This window comes from Hyalella azteca, unplaced genomic scaffold (assembly GCF_000764305.2).
Source record: "Hyalella azteca isolate HAZT.00-mixed unplaced genomic scaffold, Hazt_2.0.2 contig13248, whole genome shotgun sequence".
NCBI lineage: Eukaryota > Metazoa > Arthropoda > Malacostraca > Amphipoda > Hyalellidae > Hyalella > Hyalella azteca.
In genome coordinates this window covers 149,515-169,790 of record NW_025943177.1, presented here as the reverse complement: position 1 = coordinate 169,790, position 20,276 = coordinate 149,515, and the positions used below count along the sequence as shown (strand labels likewise).

General features: G+C 40.8%; 1 protein-coding gene across 3 annotated transcripts in view; it reads right to left on the bottom strand.

Annotated features, from left to right (window-relative positions):
- Positions 1-875: 875 nt before the first annotated feature.
- LOC108672884 (ras-related protein Ral-a) overlaps positions 876-20,276 on the bottom strand; it is a 43,007-nt gene continuing 23,606 nt past the window's right edge. Inside the window, exons 2-8 of one of the 3 annotated variants that reach the window (XM_018160638.2) lie at positions 18,178-18,315; positions 17,145-17,448; positions 12,155-12,291; positions 11,328-11,399; positions 10,497-10,674; positions 8,149-8,298; positions 5,797-5,854 (exon numbers count right to left, since the gene is read on the bottom strand). In XM_018160638.2, coding sequence (XP_018016127.1) covers positions 8,182-8,298; positions 10,497-10,674; positions 11,328-11,399; positions 12,155-12,291; positions 17,145-17,448; positions 18,178-18,315 — 946 coding nt within the window. In that variant the 3' untranslated portion in view covers positions 5,797-5,854; positions 8,149-8,181. Of the gene's footprint in view, positions 5,855-8,148; positions 8,299-10,496; positions 10,675-11,327; positions 11,400-12,154; positions 12,292-17,144; positions 17,449-18,177; positions 18,316-20,276 lie in introns of all 3 variants that reach the window. The other 2 variants (XM_018160639.2, XM_018160640.2) reach the window with 2 other exon arrangements.

Here is a 20,276-nt window from a genome sequence, read left to right as displayed (position 1 = left end):
TATAAATAATTCGAGACATAAATTAGAAGTGAGGAAGTTAATATAGCTATGAATTCATTAAGCCACGATCTTGTAAGGTAAAGAAGAATAAAGGCATGAATAAAATGGTGTTGTCATCTCCTCTGTAAGACTGTAAGTTAATGATAAGGGAACCTTTTACGAGTCGAAATATTTGTACTGGCTGCATAAACTCGTTGGTTGCGGCTCCGTTTGATCGCTACCAATAGCGAACCCACGAAACGATAATTCGTGTTGCTTTAGGAAGCTCGGTTCTATATCAATATCGAGGTATAAACACTTAATGACCGACAAAAACGGTCTATTACCTCGCTGCGATAAGCTTCAGCTCTCCTGCTCTGATAGGCACTCGTGCTTAAAAGAAGGTCGTAAGTAAATTTTCGTCAAAAAAGAGAAGTAGAACAAAGAAGATATTGCGCCGCAACAACCTGCATGTCCCACGACACCAGCATGCACACTCGCTGGCCCACGGAACATCGGCGCCATGGGCTGGGCCGCTCGGCTCGACGCAGACGCAGCACTACGCAGCTCTCCATGACGCAGACGCAGCACTACGCAGGTCTCCATGACGCAGACGCAGCACTACGCAGGTCTCCATGACGCAGACATCCTATGGAGTCGCAACGAACTAAATAATTTCACATGAAACGAGTGGCTGTTATTATGATACCAGGAAGACGCAAATAATATTTCTGCGCACGTATAATATCCCAAATTAGAATAAAAATGTTCTCTTACAAAGAACACTTACGAATGAGAAGCACGAAGTCAGAAGGAGAGGTTAGCGGCCATAATGCGCAGGCAAGGCTCGGAGAACAGATGCATGAATGTAAATAAAAGGATATCGAGAAAACAAATGACGTATTTACACATTTATTCCTCCACTTTTTGATATTAGGTTCAAAATGGCAATATAGCATAAAAGACACAAGCAACACCATTACAAATGCAGCGTAACACACGTAAAAAAGTTATTCTCCGGCCCCGTAGCAGCGATGTTTCCAACAGAACAGATTACAAGCTATAACTGAGAGCTATATACCTGCACGCTGTGATGGTATAAGCTATATCTCGTAGCTGAGAGCTATAAAGAAATAAAATAAATGAAACTTTATAAGTTGAAAGCGCAATACCAGAGACTTCCAAAGGTTCGGGAATTACTTCTATAAAAACATCAATTCCTGTGGCAAAATGACTTGTAAAACGGCTTGTTAATACGTCCGAAAGGTGTGTTTTTTAGTTATTCTAACACATACAGCCAACAATTAGGCATAATGGACAGATAATAAACGATTCATAAAATTATATAAAAAATAAAAATCGCATACGGTACCAGCATTAACTGCCTGACTCTGAATCACGACTACGAAACATGAATGAAACTGAATATCAATGGGCGCTCAGGCTAGCGAGTATCGCGCGGTAGACAAGCTAGCTTATTTCCTCCCATTTCCTCGCTCTGTACTAATTGATGAGTCAACTATAACATAAGGATATATATAAAGGTATATGGCTTCAGCCAGTTCATAAACAAGCATACGCCCCTGTAAACATACGAAAAACAACAGAAGATTGTTGCGTATATCTGACATGTATGCGTTTGAAACCTAATCTTTGCTGGTAATGCAGGTGAATGAGCTACAGGGTCTAAACTCCAGGAACGTTGATAACGTGGACTGAGTTTTATTTAAAGCATCGTGGCACTTACAAATGCTTCCAAAAATAGGATGGCGAAAAAGCTGTGCTTGTTCAATTGAACTTAAGGCACCGGAAAATATCGATTATTACGTAATGAACCAAACAGACCAAGGATCTGCATAATTGTTATGAGGACATAGATTGAAAAAAACAGAGGCGTAAAAAAACAGTACAATAATAATCTCCAACACATATGTTCAACCTGTTAGGCATCCTAAAAACACTTGCAGTTTAAATAATATCAGATGGCTCTTGCAACACGAAAAATAGAATCGCAGTTAAGGGCTAACTGAATGAAAAATTACAATTGGGAAATATCAAATCCTTGATTGTCAACATATTTCTGAACAAATTTCGACTGTGAAACCTTACTATTATGATGAAACGTTGTTACGTTCAGAGGAGATGGTTGTACAATTTCATGCAACAACGGAGGAGAATCTCGGCTTCAAGTAGGCAGCAGACAGAAATAAAAAGATGACTAAAAAGTGCAGCAGTCATTATGAAGTTTCAGTTGGAAAATTTCCGGCGAAACTTTCAGAATTTAGGATTTCCATTTCTTCCAGATTAGAGCCCAAATAGAATTAAAGAATGCGACCAATACATGGGTACGTAAACATGGGCACCTGCATGGGTTCACTCATCAATATTAATATATTATAATAAATAAGAAGATAGTTAAAGCTCAACACCAACGCCAAAATGTCGCTCGTAAAAATGTTTGCACCATCACATGTGCTTCGATTACACGAGTCAGCCCTCGCTACTCACCGCTGGGGCATGCCAGACTTTATCGCTTTATAATAATCTTCTTTAACATTTTCTGTTATATGACTGGGTAAAGTGAATAAACATGGAAACAATTGGTGGCGATGGAAAATTTTAAAGTCGAAATTAGCTAAACAAGCGTAGGATTAAAGCAGAGGTAGAGCTCGGGACACTCGTGAGCACGATTAGTGGAATCATGGAATGGTTCATTAATGGCAACGCAGAAACGACGAGGAAATCGAGACGCCATGAAAAACTTAAGATTTTGGTTATTTCAAAGGATACAAGAAATTGTTCAGGATCGATGAGTGGTATCCATGGAGTGATGCTAGCGATTTGTTCACCACTAATGCACTCCATTCGTGCAAGATCGTGTACTACTTTTCCACGGACCCAACATAGGAAAAAATTTTTATTTTTCAGTCGAGAAGATCAAGAGAACCCTGGCAATCTAAGAAATACAGCAGCACAACGTAGCTCTGATGATCTAAAAAATGAAGCCTAATTATGAGCAGCGAGTCAAATGAGGTAAATGTGCCGGAAACCTTACACTATAATAGTTGGTTGAACATTTACACCTAATGTGAGCAACCGCGAGTTGATAAATGTATACTTGTAGCGGCTTTGAGTTAACAGTTGCTATTGTCCGTTAAGAAAATGGGTCGCGCGTGTCTGCAGGTTCGGAATAAAGAGGCTAAGAGAATTAGTAGTAAATACATAATCACTATTATGAGACAAATACTAGCAATAATCAGATCTAACTTGCACCTCAAAACCATGTAAGTTCCATCATGAAGCAGTCATAAAATACCACATTACAGCAATGTGTATTAGAAAAACCTTAGGTCTTACTTCGGCAAATGAAATTCAACAAGAAGATGGAGCTGGAAAAATCATGGCTTCAAATAACTAAGAAGTTACGGAATAAACTATGATATTAGCGAGCTATTGACTTCTAATGATTGGGGATTTGGCTATAATATCTGATTCTTTTAGACGGGAGATTAGACGTTCGTGTTTCGGGCTCAAATGTAGAGCCTAACGTTGTTTTCCTACATTTTGCATACGTTTACACAAGAGTTTTCCGCTTAATATTCTAATATTTCGCAATGCACAACTGGAACATTCACGTTAGAGGAACTGTGCAATAATACAAGTCGGTGCGTAACGATATTAATAATAAATAGTATATATATTACAGGACGCGAACGTACACAATATATTTACAAGGCAGATGCCGCGGTCTACAATTCACATCAGGCAAGCAGATCTCCCAAGACTGTTTCAGAGAACTGGAACTTGCGAACGGAACTAAACAAGTTCAAGGTCTCCCGCTTTTACTTGAACAAGCAGAGAACTTCAAATCAACAAGCTCCTAGGAAAGTCGATTAGCTGAAATTATAACATAACGTTAAATGGAAAATTATTCTCTATGAGCCGATTGGCGGAAAGAACTAATGGCAGATGATGTTTTCTAGTATATGGGGTGGAGTTACTGCAACCAGACTGAAAAATATCACCACGAGTCCTGAATGTTAATATCTACGGCTACTCTTACATGAAATTTGCACTGAATAAACCATCCTCTTCAGCTCTCCCTCCAGCCCATGGCTTGATACTGCAAGATGTCTTCAACATTGCTTGCTTCTAGTCGCTTAGTAGCAAGTGCCATCCATAACTACTGATTTTTACGCAAGCCAAGTAACATCTACAGTTCAAAAACTCCAGTGGAACTTTAATATAGACTACTTATTGCCTCTCGAAATGGTTTCAAATGCATTGACAATTTTACTCGTAGATCTTTGCATGGTTCCCAATATCTTTCTAAAGAGTCAGGTCTGCGTGAAATTACGCTGCGTCCACAGCACCAGCAACAACTCTGGTGTAATTCAAACCAAAAATGCGGCGACAGATACAACAAAACCTCAGGACATCTTACGAGTTAAAAACTAATAGAAAAACGAACTTCATATGGGTGACTTAGGGACAAAATATACTAAAAATCAATGTAATTCAAGGTAATATAATATACATACAAGTCCATGCAAAAATTTCCTCGTGTAATAAACTAATCCAGTATCGCAGCTGCGGCAGTCATGACATCAACATAAGGATGCAGCCTCGGTAGGAGCAACACAACACAAAAGGATCTTCATTACACAAGTATGAGTTTAGGATACCTATAATGTTGGAGGAAGACAGGACAGGGCGTTAGAGATGTGTTAGTCAGAGTGAACCTTATTATTAGATATGTTGATTCTGATAGCAGCCTCTCTCCCACGTGAAGTGTTTACTGCATTTCAAAGTGTTTTTTAAATGGTTTAACATATTTTTTCGATTTGGCATAAGCTAGCTAACCTAAAGACCTGTAACGTAAAAAAGTAACTTCGCGATAACAAAAATTATTTCCTAAGAAGGATGCTTGATCAGGAAGTATGTGTGGCATCCCCGTCAGCCGACATGTGATTAGCTCAGCAAACCCAGCCCTCGAGAAGCACAAATTATTGTTCCAAGAAATCGCTGGATTAAAAATGGATCAAGTCGATGGCAGGCATTGCACAGTTACGATCATTTAGACTGGCTAATGGAAATGTTAAGGCAAAGTCGATGGTTTGTTTCAGTTAGGCAAACATTACGAATCATGACAACGAAGTCTGTATTACGTTTGAAAAAATTTCACCTCGAGGAAATAGTAGTTTTCTAATCTGATACAAAGCGGCAACACTTCATCAATCGATCAAAGAAAAGAACTACAAGATCAGTTGTACTTTAGAAAGTGAAAGCACCAGAACTGTCAATCGCAATCAAGAGCATTTGAGGCAGTCACATTTTGTAGCACGTGAAAGTACTTGTTAGGTGGCAAAATGATAACAATTATACAAGGGAATATAGCCTGATGACGAACAGTCCCTGAAAGAAACGTAGAACAAAGTTCCTCCATTTTAAACATAAAATTCAGGCAAGGCGCTTTTCTCAATGAATGGCGCGATTGTATTGGCGCTAGCACAAACATGATTTAAACGCGACAGATTAATGATATAATGTAGTATGATTTTATTAGCAAAAAAAAAAACGTTGTATCTCTCAAGGCAGTTTGTGCCATATTTATCGAAAATAGTGCTAGTTCTCAATAATGAAGTAATAAAATTACAAGCATCCTTAACATTGCAGGAGGAACAATAATCTTTTCTCGTAGCTTCTTGCAGCAGAAAACAGTGATAAGGAAGCAGCAGCAGCAGCAGCAGCAGCAACAGCAGCAGCAGCAGAATTACGAGACGCAGCAGCACTTGGTCTTCTTGCTGCTCTCCTCCGCAGGCGCCTCCGTCTTCTGCTTGCTGCGGGAGATCATGCGGGCGAGGTCGTAGAAAGCCTGCCAGCCAAACCCAACATTAACGTCATAACCGTCGTATAGATCATGTCAAACCCAGCATTAACATCATAACCGTCGTATAAAAACTATATAGATCATGTCAAACCCAGCATTAACATCATAACCGTCGTATAAAAACTATATAGATCATGTCAAACCCAGCATTAATATCATAACCGTCCTATAAAAACTAAAAACTATATAGATCATGTCAAAACCAGCATTAACGTCATAACCGTCCTATAAATCATGGCATCAAACAATTGACTTCGAATATCCCGTTAAGTATGATTTATTAAGCTGATAAGGCGTACAAATCTAACACGGGTATAGGAAGTCAATTATAGATGATTTATAAACCTAATCAACTTAACCCTCTACCGCCTGACATAAGTAACCGGAGCAATATTGTCACAAGCCTACTTCACAAAAAGGATACGTTCTAGTGAGCGCAAAACGGTTGCCGCCACGTACAACAACTTTAAAATGTTCTCTGTTGCGTACAAACGTCCTCATGTTGCTACACTCAATAGTTTACATATAATTTAAGTCGAAAGTTAAGTTCCCGGAGAGTGACATCCGGCGGTAGAGGGTTAATATATCATACTTAACGGGTATTAGAGGTAAAATACCCGTCAAGTATGATTTATTAAACTAATTGACTACAAATACCTGTTAAGTATCATTTATTAAGCTTCTGCCAGTCAAACGCGGACATTAATTACACCAAATGGTTGTCACTTCATAGCATTTCTCACCAGCGTTGCAGACACCGGGCTTCGACTGTTAGTGTATTTAGGTAGCATGCATATTTTACTGGAATTTTCAGATTAATAGACTGATTTCTTCAACATAGTGTGGGGAAGATGATGTCAACAAGCTGTAAAAAACAAATAAAATAATTCTTAATAAGAATCGGTTCAATATCTTAAATACTACATTCTTAATACAACCACATAACCAAATGCGGAATAGCATGCAAAAGCCACACATATGTGAGACAAAATAAACGCAACTCGGAATAAATTAAACATTAAAGCAAGTTCAGAACACATTAATGAGTAGGGAAAAGGGTTCTTGCGTGTATAATCACATGAAATTAAGCTTTAAAGCAATCAGCCGTTCGTCATAGCAAGGGCCAATTTTTAGGAAATCCGTGATTAATATTAAGACAATGACATGAATATTTACAGTAGAAATTAAAAAGTATAAAACAACAGATTATACCAGAGATATGGACATTTAGAAAAAAATCGACGAATCTATATACAGCTGCTATTTGTCCAGGAATCATTAAGAAAAACGTAGACGATAGGAGCAACAAAATAATGCAAGGGAAGAAAACAGAGCTCGGGGCAAGAGGACTGATTAAGAAGACGTCAACAGGCACGATGAGTGCGCGGGTTCTGTTGGACGCTCGTACGAAGCATCATCGGAGAAATGCGTGGCTGGTGGAGCTTGGGGACGGCACGGTAGATTGTAATACGAGGCTTTGATGACACAATTTATGTTGTACTTTGATCTGCCCCCGAAAATGTTTTACACTATTCCAGACCGTAAGCTACAACGAACAGTAGACGCATCGATTAAATAGCGGATGCAGCACTTATCCATGCCGAGTTGAGAAAAATACTCGAGCAAAAAAAAAAAAAACATGCAGTAAAAACGCAAATTTGCCGCCTTAATACGAATGCAAACATGTTTCCTGTAATAACGGCACGGTGTGTCGGTCTACAGGAATTTTTGTTTGCAATGCCTCGTGCTCCTCTGATGAGGGTTGACAACAAATCCACGGCAGCACCAGAAGGAAAGCGTTCTAACTTAGCTAACGAAACTATGAGGATGCAGCACTACAGCATTAGCTACACACGGGGGCAGTTACAGCTACATAACCAAGAGATTGTTCTGCATACGAAGAGTTACAATGGTACAAGATGGATGGATGCTACAGGCGGTACAAGATGGACGGATGCTACAGGCGGTACAAGATGGATGGATGCTACAGGCGGTACAAGATGGACGGATGCTACAGGCGGTACAAGATGGACGGATGCTACAGGCGGTACAAGATGGACGGATGCTACAGGCGGCACAAGATGGACGGATGCTACAGGCGGCACAAGATGGACGGATGCTACAGGCAGCACAAGATGGACGGATGCTACAGGCAAGGCAAAGTTCTACACAAGACATGCAGAGGTGCAATGATGATGCAGGTCGCAGGTTGCTGCCTATTCTGCAGTGCAGTGCACTTGGTGATGCTGAAAGTGAAAAGAGTGTGCACGGTGATGTACCTGGCATTGCAGTGGGTGCAGTGCTGCACCATTTTAGAGTATGGTGCACTTGATCTTTTTCCGCTTGGCGGGGTCTTTGGTCTTGCCGTTGGCGGTCTTCGCGGCCTCGAGCTTGCGGGCGCGGATCTCGCGCATGAGGTCGAAGAAAACCTGCACACCCCAGCGGGGGGAGGGATGAGGAAAAAGGGGAGGGATGAGGGAAGAAGAGGAGGGAGGTGGAGGAAGAAATGGAGGGAGGTGGAGGAAGAAGAGGAGGGAGGTGGAGAAAGAAGAGGAGGGAGGTGGAGAAAGAAGAGGAGGGAGGTGGAGAAAGAAGAGGAGGGAGGTAGAGAAAGAAGAGGAGGGAGGTGGAGACAGAAGATGAGGGAGGTGGCGGAAGAAGAGGAGTTGAGTAGAAAATAAAGAGAAGGGAGGTTGGCAAGATGAAGGAATCGATAAAGGACGCAGAAGTGTCATGAACATGAGGGAAAGAAGACTGAAATATGAGGAGCAGAGCAGAAACATGATATGTTGATGACGATGATGAGAAGCAATGGCGCGGTCTGAGCTGCAAACATGACACTTTATTGATGAACGAGGGAAATTACGAAATTTGAGGGAGGGAAAGTACGTAGGTAAAAATTCACTCTCCAGACACGATATAGTGTCAGATGCTGAGAGGCTGGCAACTAGACTTCGGTGATCATTTTTCGGCTGGAAGCGATGTCCTTATTTGGGTATCAGGAAAAGGGCACGGAAAAAAATTGTCTCCCGTTATAACTCCATGTTATACTTAATAAAATCAACACTAGTGCACCGAAGAGTAAAAGCACGCGGAATCGGGCTCAGTAACATTAATGCAGACCGATGATGTTCTGCCGTTCACCGCAATGCACACGGCAACTTACAACAAGAGCGCGCGAGATCAAATATAAGAATAAAAACGAAGAGGTTCATTATCTTCTGAAGACAACGCTGAGTCAACGCTCAGGAGCCCAGCTACTCTGCCATGTCTATACGACACAAGGCAGAATTAAGTAAGATTGAAAGACTCCACCGTGAGACGGGAAATGTTGAATGGGACATCATCATACATGATGAAAAGTGCATGAACTCAGGAGAATTGTAGTTATTTTTAGGAAAGAAATGATTTATGAAGGACTGGAGGAAATTGGTGATAAGCAATGAAACGTCGAAAAGGTGAGATATTTAAAAAGCTGATAAGGTTAGAGAAATATACAAAGAGTTGACGGGTAGGAGGAAATAGCAAAACCAGGAAAAGAAAAATATGATACCAAAATTAATAGAATAAAAGACAATTCTCTAGCACGAATCTAAACACGATAAAGTAGAGAAATTAAAAAGCCTACATAATAATTACAATATTAAAGACTGCTGGCCAATCACCCTGAAGAAAAACCTGCGCACCCAATTAAGAATATTTTTGCCTTGAGCTTCCTGAAATATTTACTGCAGGAGTTTTGGCACACGCAGGAAAAAGCAGCAAACGATAACTAACGTAAAGCGAGGACAAATAATCACAACAACGAAGCCAAATCAAGGATTATACGAAACATTTTGAGGTAATGATCGAGCTGAAATTTAAGTCAAGTTATTATCCAGTTAACAAAAATAAGGAGCATTTGGCCATTAATTTGATTGAATAATATAATAAATAATTGACCTCACCAAATGGAATGCGACAGAAGTGGAAACCTTAACACCTTTAAACCTTTATGTAAATGTCAATGAATACCGTGAGATTGAAGACCTAAAATTATGCCCAATAATAAGGATAGGTCAGGCTGAGGAGAAGACCTCAGGCACCAGAAAATCTTATGGCAGAACTAAAGCAGGTAATAGTGACTGTGTTGTGCATATATGTGGGTTAGGTGCACCATAGAGACCACCACGCCGTGAGTGTAACACAACCAACACATATGCACTAGTACCATATGAGTGCCGAAACATCATCATTACATTAAACGAAGCCTGAGAAGCCCAGCTCCTGTATTTATACATGGATTTCCTTTGATCATTGCAGTACAGGTGAACTTAATCGAGGCTTCACCAGACGCTTCCTTGCAATGCCAAAGTATCCAACCCCCTACCTGTGCACCGATGTGCTAGCATCGCGTTCACTGAGAAAATTAAAATAATCACATTGTCCAAACAGTGACAATAAGATTCTCTCAACTTTCCTCCCCACTGAACCAGCAAACAGTGGAAGTAGCACTGAGACGCCCTTTTACCGCACCAAACTGCGTCAGGATGACCCATGAAAGAAGATCAAAGAGTGCACCGGGGGCATGAGTCGCAATAATTCCTCGGAGTATACGCGAGGTGTTGACGAGCCCTGAGCACGTTACCTTGTCGACGTTCTCCCTGGTTTTGGCGGAGGTCTCGACGTAAGGCACGCCCCATTGCTCGGCCCGCGCCTGCGCCGCCTCCACGGAGACCCTGCGTCTGGATGCTCCCAGGTCTGCCTTGTTGCCCACCAGCAGCAGCGGGATGTGCTCGTCGTTCTTCACGCGCAGGATCTGCTCACTGGGGGCAAGGGCTTGAATTGACACGAGAGTGAAGGTAGGGGCGTGCATGGGCACGAGAATGAAGGTGCTCTTGTACTCTTGGCTTTCTTAGAAACTAAAGTTCATAGGAACGAAAGTTCATAGAAACGAAAGTTCTTAGAAACGTATGATGAAATTTGAGTAGAAGGCCATAGGATGAAGAAGCCAGTTTTTTTACTGGATTATTACGAAGAACAGTATATCATGGCATTGTTATACGGAAATGAGTTGGTGGTACATTCGTGAGGCTGGACAGTTTTCTAACCTCAGAATTGGCAAGACTGAGTAAATAGGTAAGGTTTTACAGTTAAGATAATTTCAGTTGCAGTTAACGAAAAGAGATTGTTACTCGACATGACACGACAGAAGAAGTAATCAGAGAGAGGGTTCCAACATGGATGCTTTCATTACAGTTTTCCATCCACACGGGCCAACATGGACTACCTTTGCGTAATATTGGAAAAGCTCGTGTCAAAGAGCTTTGTCACGGAAAAGTCAACTCTCTGCACGCAACCATTGATATCAATGTTTTCCTTTATGATTTTCACTAAATTTTTATATTCTGCAGGACATTTCCCTACCTAAATATTTTAGACTAGTTCAACGGAGTACCTAGCTAGCATTGATACTGACCGGAACTCCTGCGAGGCTTGGAAGGAGTCGTCTTCTGTTATGGAAAATACGCACAAGAAGCCTTCCCCCGATCTGCCCAAAATTGCCGTTGTGAGCGTGCGATGATGACACGGTTTACAAGCATTGTCTTACCTAGAATCTAATTTGTATCATATAAAATCTGCTATATATCAAACAAGGCAAAACAATTTGGTGTAACCTCAACGCCAAAGTGCACAATCAGGATTTATTGTGACATTTTGGCCAGGAATTGGAGTAACTCTGAACTAAAAATTCTGCACTGATGAGTAAGTTAACCGAGTTAAAAAAAGTTAGATGGATCACCAGCTTGATTTGGCAATGTGAAAAAGTTTATATGAGAAGGCTAAAGTGAATATAAGAATAAATAAGCGCAAAATTTGGCCATAAAGTGTCAATATGTAAATAAATGTCAAAGTAAATAAAAATAAATTAAATAAATCAAAGTAAATAAAATAAAATATTTTATGGCCAAATAAAACAATTTGGCCATAAAAGTGTCTCCGTGTGTCCTCAGAGTATTAGAATAGGCTCGCCTCAAGTAAGCAAAAGATTATATTATAAAGTCTATATGTATTGCTGAATAAATCTGGTAATAGGGCGACATGAAATCCGTTGATGGTCAAACAAGACAATAATGAGGCCCGCAGGAGAGAAATCAACTTCAGGAATGAGGCTTTCATTATAATTTTTCAGGAACAGGGAAGGAATGAGGCCCGCAGGGGAGAAATCAACTTTAGGAATGAGGTTTCCTTCCAATTTTCCTGAGGCCCGCAGAGGAGAAATTGGAAGGCCGTGGAGCAGCGCACCTGAAGTAGTTGTCCCTGATGGCGGCGTAGTCTTCTTGGCCCGCCGTGTCCAGGATGTCGATCTGCACCTCCTCGCCGTCCAGCACGACTTTCTTGCGGTAGCTGTCAGCCTTCGTCGGCTCGTAGTCCTCGACGAACTGAAAATTTACAATAAAATATAACATCAATAAAGACAAACATTAAAAAATTAAAAAACTTTCTGTGTCGATAAGAAAATTCGTCGCACTGATCTATCTTTGTCGGGTTGACGTTCAATATGTCTTGCCGCCCACCCAAAAAGGCCCATAAAAACTTTCCTTTTCAATTTCATGGGTTCCACACCGCATCGTAATAGTTGAAAGAAATGTCAATTTTTTTGTGACGTAATGTTATATATTGGCAGGCTGTCCATTGGGCTATTGGCAGACTATACAGTGTCTATTGGCAGAATATGAATTGGCTATTGACTGACTGTCCATTGGGAAAGATTTTCAAATTGCATAGCCAGAAAAAAAAACGCAATAATTGACACAACTAACGCCTTACATCAGCCTGTACTTGGGACTCATTGGGTATTGTTACTCTAACAGCTCCAAATTAACAACGCAGATTATGAGAAACGTTCACCCTGTATTGACTAGCGGATGAGGATGCATAGGCCATATACAGCGAACACTGGCAAGGGTTTGTCAGCGGAATCTCGTGTTTCATTAACAGGCATTTTCTGTGTAATTCATTCACTATCGAAATACGCCTTACTTTAGCATGCCATGAGTTGAATGCTGGTTTCACGCACGACCAATCAATTAAAAGTAGCAAGTGAAAGTACTCTAAAGCACTGACCATCCAACAGCAGCTAAGCTATAGACAAAGAGGCCAAGTATGCTTGTATTCACTTGACAAATTCCATCATCTGTTTAGCAACTCACAAAAATATTTCTAAGGTTTGAAAAATGGCCTGGCCGCGAGCGTTTGATATGCATAGCAACATTATTCCTGATCAATATGCCACATCCCAATTACTAGCGAGTTTTATATGCACGGCGATATGAGCAGATCAAGCTTTCCTCACTCGATGCACTACGCCACTAAATAACAACTCGCTCGTGTTCTTACAAGAAACTGGAGCGCGCCAGGGCATTGCTATACAGCAGCAGAAAGCTCGCGGGTGAGGAGCAGCTGCTATGGCTACAGCGGTTAAAAAAAAGAAATAATAATGAAGCTTGACTGGTAGTCATACAGCCAGGGTAGCAGAACTGTACAGCAAACACTCAAGTGTCAGTGCAGTATCACAGCAAAGACAAACCCCCGACTGATGCAGGGAATAATCCATGGTTCTCAGCAAGTCAAAACTTGATAAGAAATAATAAAAGCTGAAAACATCCCACTATGACGTAACGATGACGCCTTAAATCAGTGGCGTTATTTTAATATAGAATATCAAAGCCGGAAAATTGTTGTCATATGGCTGGTTAGGTATGTCTTCAGATTGCTACAAGCAATATTAATAGCAAGCATGTAATCGAATTAGATCCCTTCGTTTGAATCAACGAATAAAACTAACTCTCGCAGCCGTAAATGCTGCGGCGCAGTCACTCGAGTATAAAGCTCTAGTCCAGGCCACTTCGGCGCCTATAAGTTTTCAATCGATAGATAATTTAGTTTTGCTAAAGTTAATAATACGATTTATTTTTGACAAAATGTGAAACGAAGTAAATGGATCATGCAGGCGGTCCCTCCACACGTAGGATAGCACAGGATGCTCAAGCAACAGCTAGTCCCCGGAGGCCGTATAGCTGGCAGCACGAGCGGAACGCTAGATAGCGATGAGCCTGGAGATACCAGGTATAGCTGCTCGGACAGACGAAATTTTATTTCCTCAAAGATCTTCCTAACATATTTCTTTCGAACAATGGTCATATTTTGTGCCGTGAAAACTTCAATAATAAAATTTAACACTGATAATGAGTGACAATGTTATTAAGACTTTATCCACATTAAAATTAATTTTCACATTCATAAAGAATCGATTGATGCAAAGAGCGATAAAATTTAGTTACTTGGTAGATGACATATAAGAAACTCACTAAATTAGCCCGAGTTGAGATGCAAAGTGCGATCCAAGTTTGTTCAAGCGCTGAAAATAGCTCACCAAAGTTACTGTAGCATGAGGCTGCAAGACGAAACCTGCCAACGATTTCCACTTGAGTGAGCTAGTATTTCACGCAAGCTATTTCGATTCAACAAATGCAATATAAAACAACAAGAAGGAATTCGAAACCTCGTAGATAGCCAACACATAGGATAAGTCCATGCAGATATTAACATATAAGAAGAACTGAAGAGGCTTTTTTTCATATTAAGATGCACTTCATGTTACTAAAATATCGGAAAACTCGTCTTGCTATCGAGAAAAGCACTTGTTTAGGAAACGTGCGTCGCAGAATAGTAAAATTGGCATTGAGTTAGCTAGAGAATGGTTAAGTTAGTTAGCATTGGCATTGAGTTAGCTAGAGAATGGTTAAGTTAACGCTGACGCAGCACCGCGCAGTCTTGCAGAGCCTCACCACCAGCCAGCGGGCGGCGTTTCTAGTGCACAGGAAGCAGCGTTCCAGATACACTTACAGGCACTGAGCAGGAAGAAATTTGCAGCAAGAGAACAGCCGAGGGGAAGAAGAGTCTGTTACATGGCTTCCGTACTTAGTGAGAATGAGCACACGACGCGAGAAAACAATGCTGATAATTATTGTTTCATCATACAATAAAAGCCCTTTACACAAAATACGGTGTCGAAGTATTCGAAATAATTCACAATGTGACAATTTACACACCACATTTGAAGCGCTATCGAGCAGTACGATATTATCGTATAGTGTACATGAGAACCAAATTACATAAATGCTTATCGCATTTTGTTTAATTTTGAATATACGATAGTTTCATGAATACCCCTAATTTTTGCACTGCCAAAAGCATCTCAAGCCAATTTCTAGCACTGCAAAAGGTTAATTTTTAAAATATAAAGAAAATATGAGCGTGTATAACTAAACGTGCTCCTATATTCACAGATTAATTTGAGTGATTGAAGCAGACCGGAACGTAAGCAGTTCGCATTTTGTCATAGTGATATCCTTTTCATTTACCACTGATGAAGGCACTACATTTGAATATTGATTTCATTTATCATAGATGAAGGCACTACATTTGAATATTGAATTTTCATTTATAATAGCTGAAGGCACTACATTTGAATATTGAAACGTCTATCAAGATTGTCAGTCAGTGGGCGCCTTGGCAGCGGCTCAGCAACTCTAGCCCCTCGCCACTCCACGCGGCGCTCCAATAAACTTTCACTGCGCGAGAAGAGAGCGTATCTCTGATACGGAGATGAGAGGAGCTCTGGGGCGTGACGCGCATCACTGCTAACTAACTTCCTCCATTCATGGTGAAGGCTACATTATATGACTACATAATATGACTACACTAGATGACTGCTACATTATACGACTACATAATATGACTGCTACATTATAAGACTACATTAAATGACTGCTAAATTATACGACTACATTATATGACTGCTACATTATACGACTACATTATATGAATACATTATATGACTGCTACATTATACGACTACATTATAAGAATACATTATATGACTGCTACATTACGTTTATGACTGCTAACGAACTTACTCCATTCATGGTGAAGGCTGCATTATATGACTACATTATATGACTTCGTTATATGACTACATTATATGACTTCATTATATGACTTCATTATATGACTTCATTATATGACTGCTACATTATATGACTGCTACATTATATGACTGCTACATTATGTGACTGCCAACTAACTTCTCCCATTCATGGTGAAGGCTACATTATAATTAGCCAAGTGACGCTGCACTCAAGTGTTAACATGAAGCTGAAGTCGGTTCATCATCTAGATGAATAAATACTTCTCATTCATCGTGAGGAGATGATCTCAATACAAAAATGGATATAATAGCGGAGATGATCCATTTATGGATACCAATAATACTGCAGAGAAATTTCCGTAGGAATTATGATGTCATCGCCGTGTTAACAGCTGCGCGTTACATATATAACCCAGTGAGCAACGATAAAGGATTGGCAGTAGGTAATGCCACATGAACTGAAGTAGCAGGTAGTGAAATAAATTTGTTTGAGTTTGTAATTTAGTGCTCAAGCTAAAATAAATGAGAGTGTTATAATCGGGTACTTCTCATTACTTTAGCAAGAATTCCATTGCGGTGAAGGCAGCTTTCGTCGCACAGTTCTGGAGACGCTCGCTGACAACGCGACCGACGATGCGTTAGAAGCTATACGCATGCAGAATCAGAGCGTAAAAAGCAACGAGAAATATCGCGAGTCGCCAAATAAAGCGAATAAAGCTTCAGTTCGCACAATATTGACGCATACACAAAGCCTGGTCAATGACTTGCTGCCTAAAGTTCCACCGATCGAGGGTTGCATACATTATTTTTATGTTATTATAATTATAAATTATCTGCCCCCTAACATGCAACATATGCTAATTATGTTATATGCTGACCCTCAGACAGGATCAGTCAATACGCAATCTAACGTAATTAATGTGGTCCTCTCGTCTCAAATAGTTAGGGTGGTTTAATTTAAATAAAAAAAATATCTGTCGGAGGAGGCTGACTATGTTCAAAATGCGACGATCGCGTTACGCGAAATAAACAATATCTCCTCATTTACTGGGTTCAATAACTCCCTCCGCACCAGCAACAAAAAACTTCAATAAAATCGACCGACATTGCTCTGTCTAAGGGGCTAAGTGGAAACACGAAGAACGTCCGAAGTTAAGAAATACTCGTAAATTTCTTGGAGAAATTATACGCTACTATGCAAGTTCACACAAAATTACGGTAACCACAAAGTTCTGTGGAAGTAAATATATTATGCAACACGTCAACTTTTAACTCTGTGCAAGGCATTAAAGGCATCCTCACCTCGTCATACATAAACTGCAAGGTGAGCGCCGACTTGCCGACACCTCCCGAGCCGACCATGATGACTTTATGCAGCGCTGGCGGGGCATTGCTTTTCTTGCCCCCACCGGACATTGTGGCGGTTTTGCTGTTGTTGCTGGGGTGTGGGGAGCTGTGTGGTGGGGACTTGGGAGCGTTGTTGTCCCCAGCTGAAGGTTCAGGACGAAGAGACTCAGGCAGATACTGTGGGATGGTTTCCAGGAGCCACGTAGTCGCTCGCACTACTGGTGCCTTGACGGCGGTGATGGCTTCACACGCCCACCTGCTCCAATTATTATCTTATGTTATATTATATCATACTATATTGTATTATATTATTACATTATATTACATTATAAGAAAACCGCGACTGAAATCAATACTAATTATAACTGTTTAGACATCATATATATCATAGAAAAGCTTTATCATTCAAGAAGGTCCGTCACAGAAGTCATGTTTTTGACATCCTCTCAATGGCTTATGGTCAATTCCAGTCGTACGAATTATAACTTCGAAAAAAATTTATTTTCGCGTTTATAAATTCACTTTCATGGAAGGCGTCCTTGACAAAAGTGATATGGCCTGGTGTGATATAGTTTATAGTTAATCGATGTCTGATCGCTTGGCCACGTTCGTCAGGTGATCGTCATTACGGTGCGAAGCGGAGTTATTAAAACCTGGCAACCCATGTATTGAAATCCAACCACAAGAAGCATTTCGTAGAATTCGGCCCCACTTCAGAAAAGAATGAAGTTGGTTGCTTTAGCAAGTATGAACGTAGCTCACACACTGTTAGAAAAAAAGGTCCCACTGGCGTTCTAGTGGCCGGTCGCCCCGTGAAAATTAACTGTTCCGCCATTTTTTTCATATGTTTTACGGATTTCTAGTGTTAAATTAGAATAAATACAGCGACACGGTGTTTCTTTTCACGTGCCGACCGGCCACTGAAACGCCGGTAATACCGTTAACGGCAATTTTTCCAACAGTGCAACATATTCATAGTTGTACTCACTTGTGTACAGGAAGAGGCGAGGGTTCAGACCGGGGGGGAGGTGAGGGGTAGTACACACCAGGTGTACGGCCGCTGTACTTCGTCGAACTCTTGGCGTCGTTAGGGTCACCCGACACGCGCACCACGCTACGACCCGAACTGCTGGCCAAATTATCGGGGAGTTGAGACATGTTGCATGATCGAGACAAGAAAACACGGTAATGAGCACTGCGGTCATAATGAAATGGGAAAATACTTTTACTCGGACATGTTGTTGCATCATCGAAGGCAAGAAAATGCACTGCGTGTGATGTACACTGCGAGTTCCATTTGTACTGAAAAAAACAATTGCATACAAATAGTCGCGGCTTGCACGCATTCACATTAGAGTGTTATTGTAATGTGCAAACGTGCAATTTGATTAATAAAAAAACTAAGCGGTGGTCCTCAATTCCAACAAAATAATATTTTATAGCCACAAGCAGCTATACTGACACTGGGAGCGATGAAAGAATATTAAAGATGTTCACTGCAACATATATTCCTATTCCTATGCAACTTAAACCTATAGTGAATATTCGCATGTATTTACTGAACCTACACACGAAACAAGTTATGCTTGATGTTGCTCATACTCTTAACGCAACCAAGAGAAGGCGCTGACGAGTGCTGATTTCGAGATAATCTCATCTGGTAAGACGCAACCCTGCATGGTAGTACCTGCCTACATGCCCTCCCTATCTAATGGGCGATCACAATTCATTTCCTTTTCTTAAACGTACGAATAAAAGACTTTTAGCCTGAATATGCTACCAAAGCAGATCATGCGGCAATGGCAATGTTTTTTTTTTATCGCCAGAAAGATCTTAGTTTCTACAAATGTCAATATGACTGTTAGTTCAACTGTTAACTAAGCAGCGCTTGTGCGAGAGATAGGATTTGTGAAATATATTGTCAGGTGATTACTATCTGACGCATGCACAAATTACATCATAACAGATCATGATTATTTTGATGGACGTGAATGAGGTTCCTTACCGGAAATATACGAAAGATGATCACAATGGCCAGCTGAATAATCACACGTTTCTATAATGTGTCCTAGAACCACTAAATATGACGGCATCACTTCACAGTTGCTTAGGAACGCCTCCAGTTCCCACGGCTTCGTGGCAAGCACTTTCACTATAACATCGTCCACATACACACTGGGGCCGACCATCTCCAGCCTCGTTACAAGTACGGAAAAATAGGTAAATTCAAGTAAAAAACAATATATCGAGACAAAAGTTGTCAAGGGGATGAAAAAAATACAAAAGATTTCTGTCGCCAGTGACAATTGGCTAGAAAATATAGTCTGCTCTGAATATGCAGGCCGTGTTCAAAGCATTGATGGTATGTGATGCATAGTTTTCCTTGCTTGCGTTTGGGCGTCACCTGTACTCAAATTATATTCCTTATAATAACTTTAGTGAAAACATCAGGTAAATTAATTATGAACTAAGAGTTTCGTTCAGTTCCCATACTCGTAATCTTAAACAGCAACAGCTTGGAAGGTTGGTTACTCTTACACACACGTGTTCTTTCACTGAATTAATTCAAGGAAAGAATCACACAAAAAAACGGATTTATAGCAAGTGATAACCTGAGTGACAGCTCTGACGGGTTCGAATAAGAGTAAACACTTGTACATGATCAAGTATTAACACTTGTACATATTTTTAATTCTCACATCCACGATCATGATGAAATTACAGCGACATCAGCCGCGACATTGCCGACAAGAATTGCAGGCGCGCGGAGCTAGCAGAGCAGGACGCAAGGATCATTAATATAGGCGCAGTCGATGCACATCTCATAACCAACCACTGAACCGTTAGTTCGGCGCAGCTGGTGCACATCTTACAACCCACTAGTGAACCGCTGGTTCGGCGCACGCGACTAACATCTTACAACCCATTGCTGAACCGTTGGTTCGGCGCAGCACCCACTATGAACCGCTGGTTCGGCGCACGTAACTAACATCTTACAACCCATTGCTGAACCGTTGGTTCGGCGCACGCGATTAACATCTTATAACCCATTGCTGAACCGTTGTTTCGGCGCACACGGTGCACATG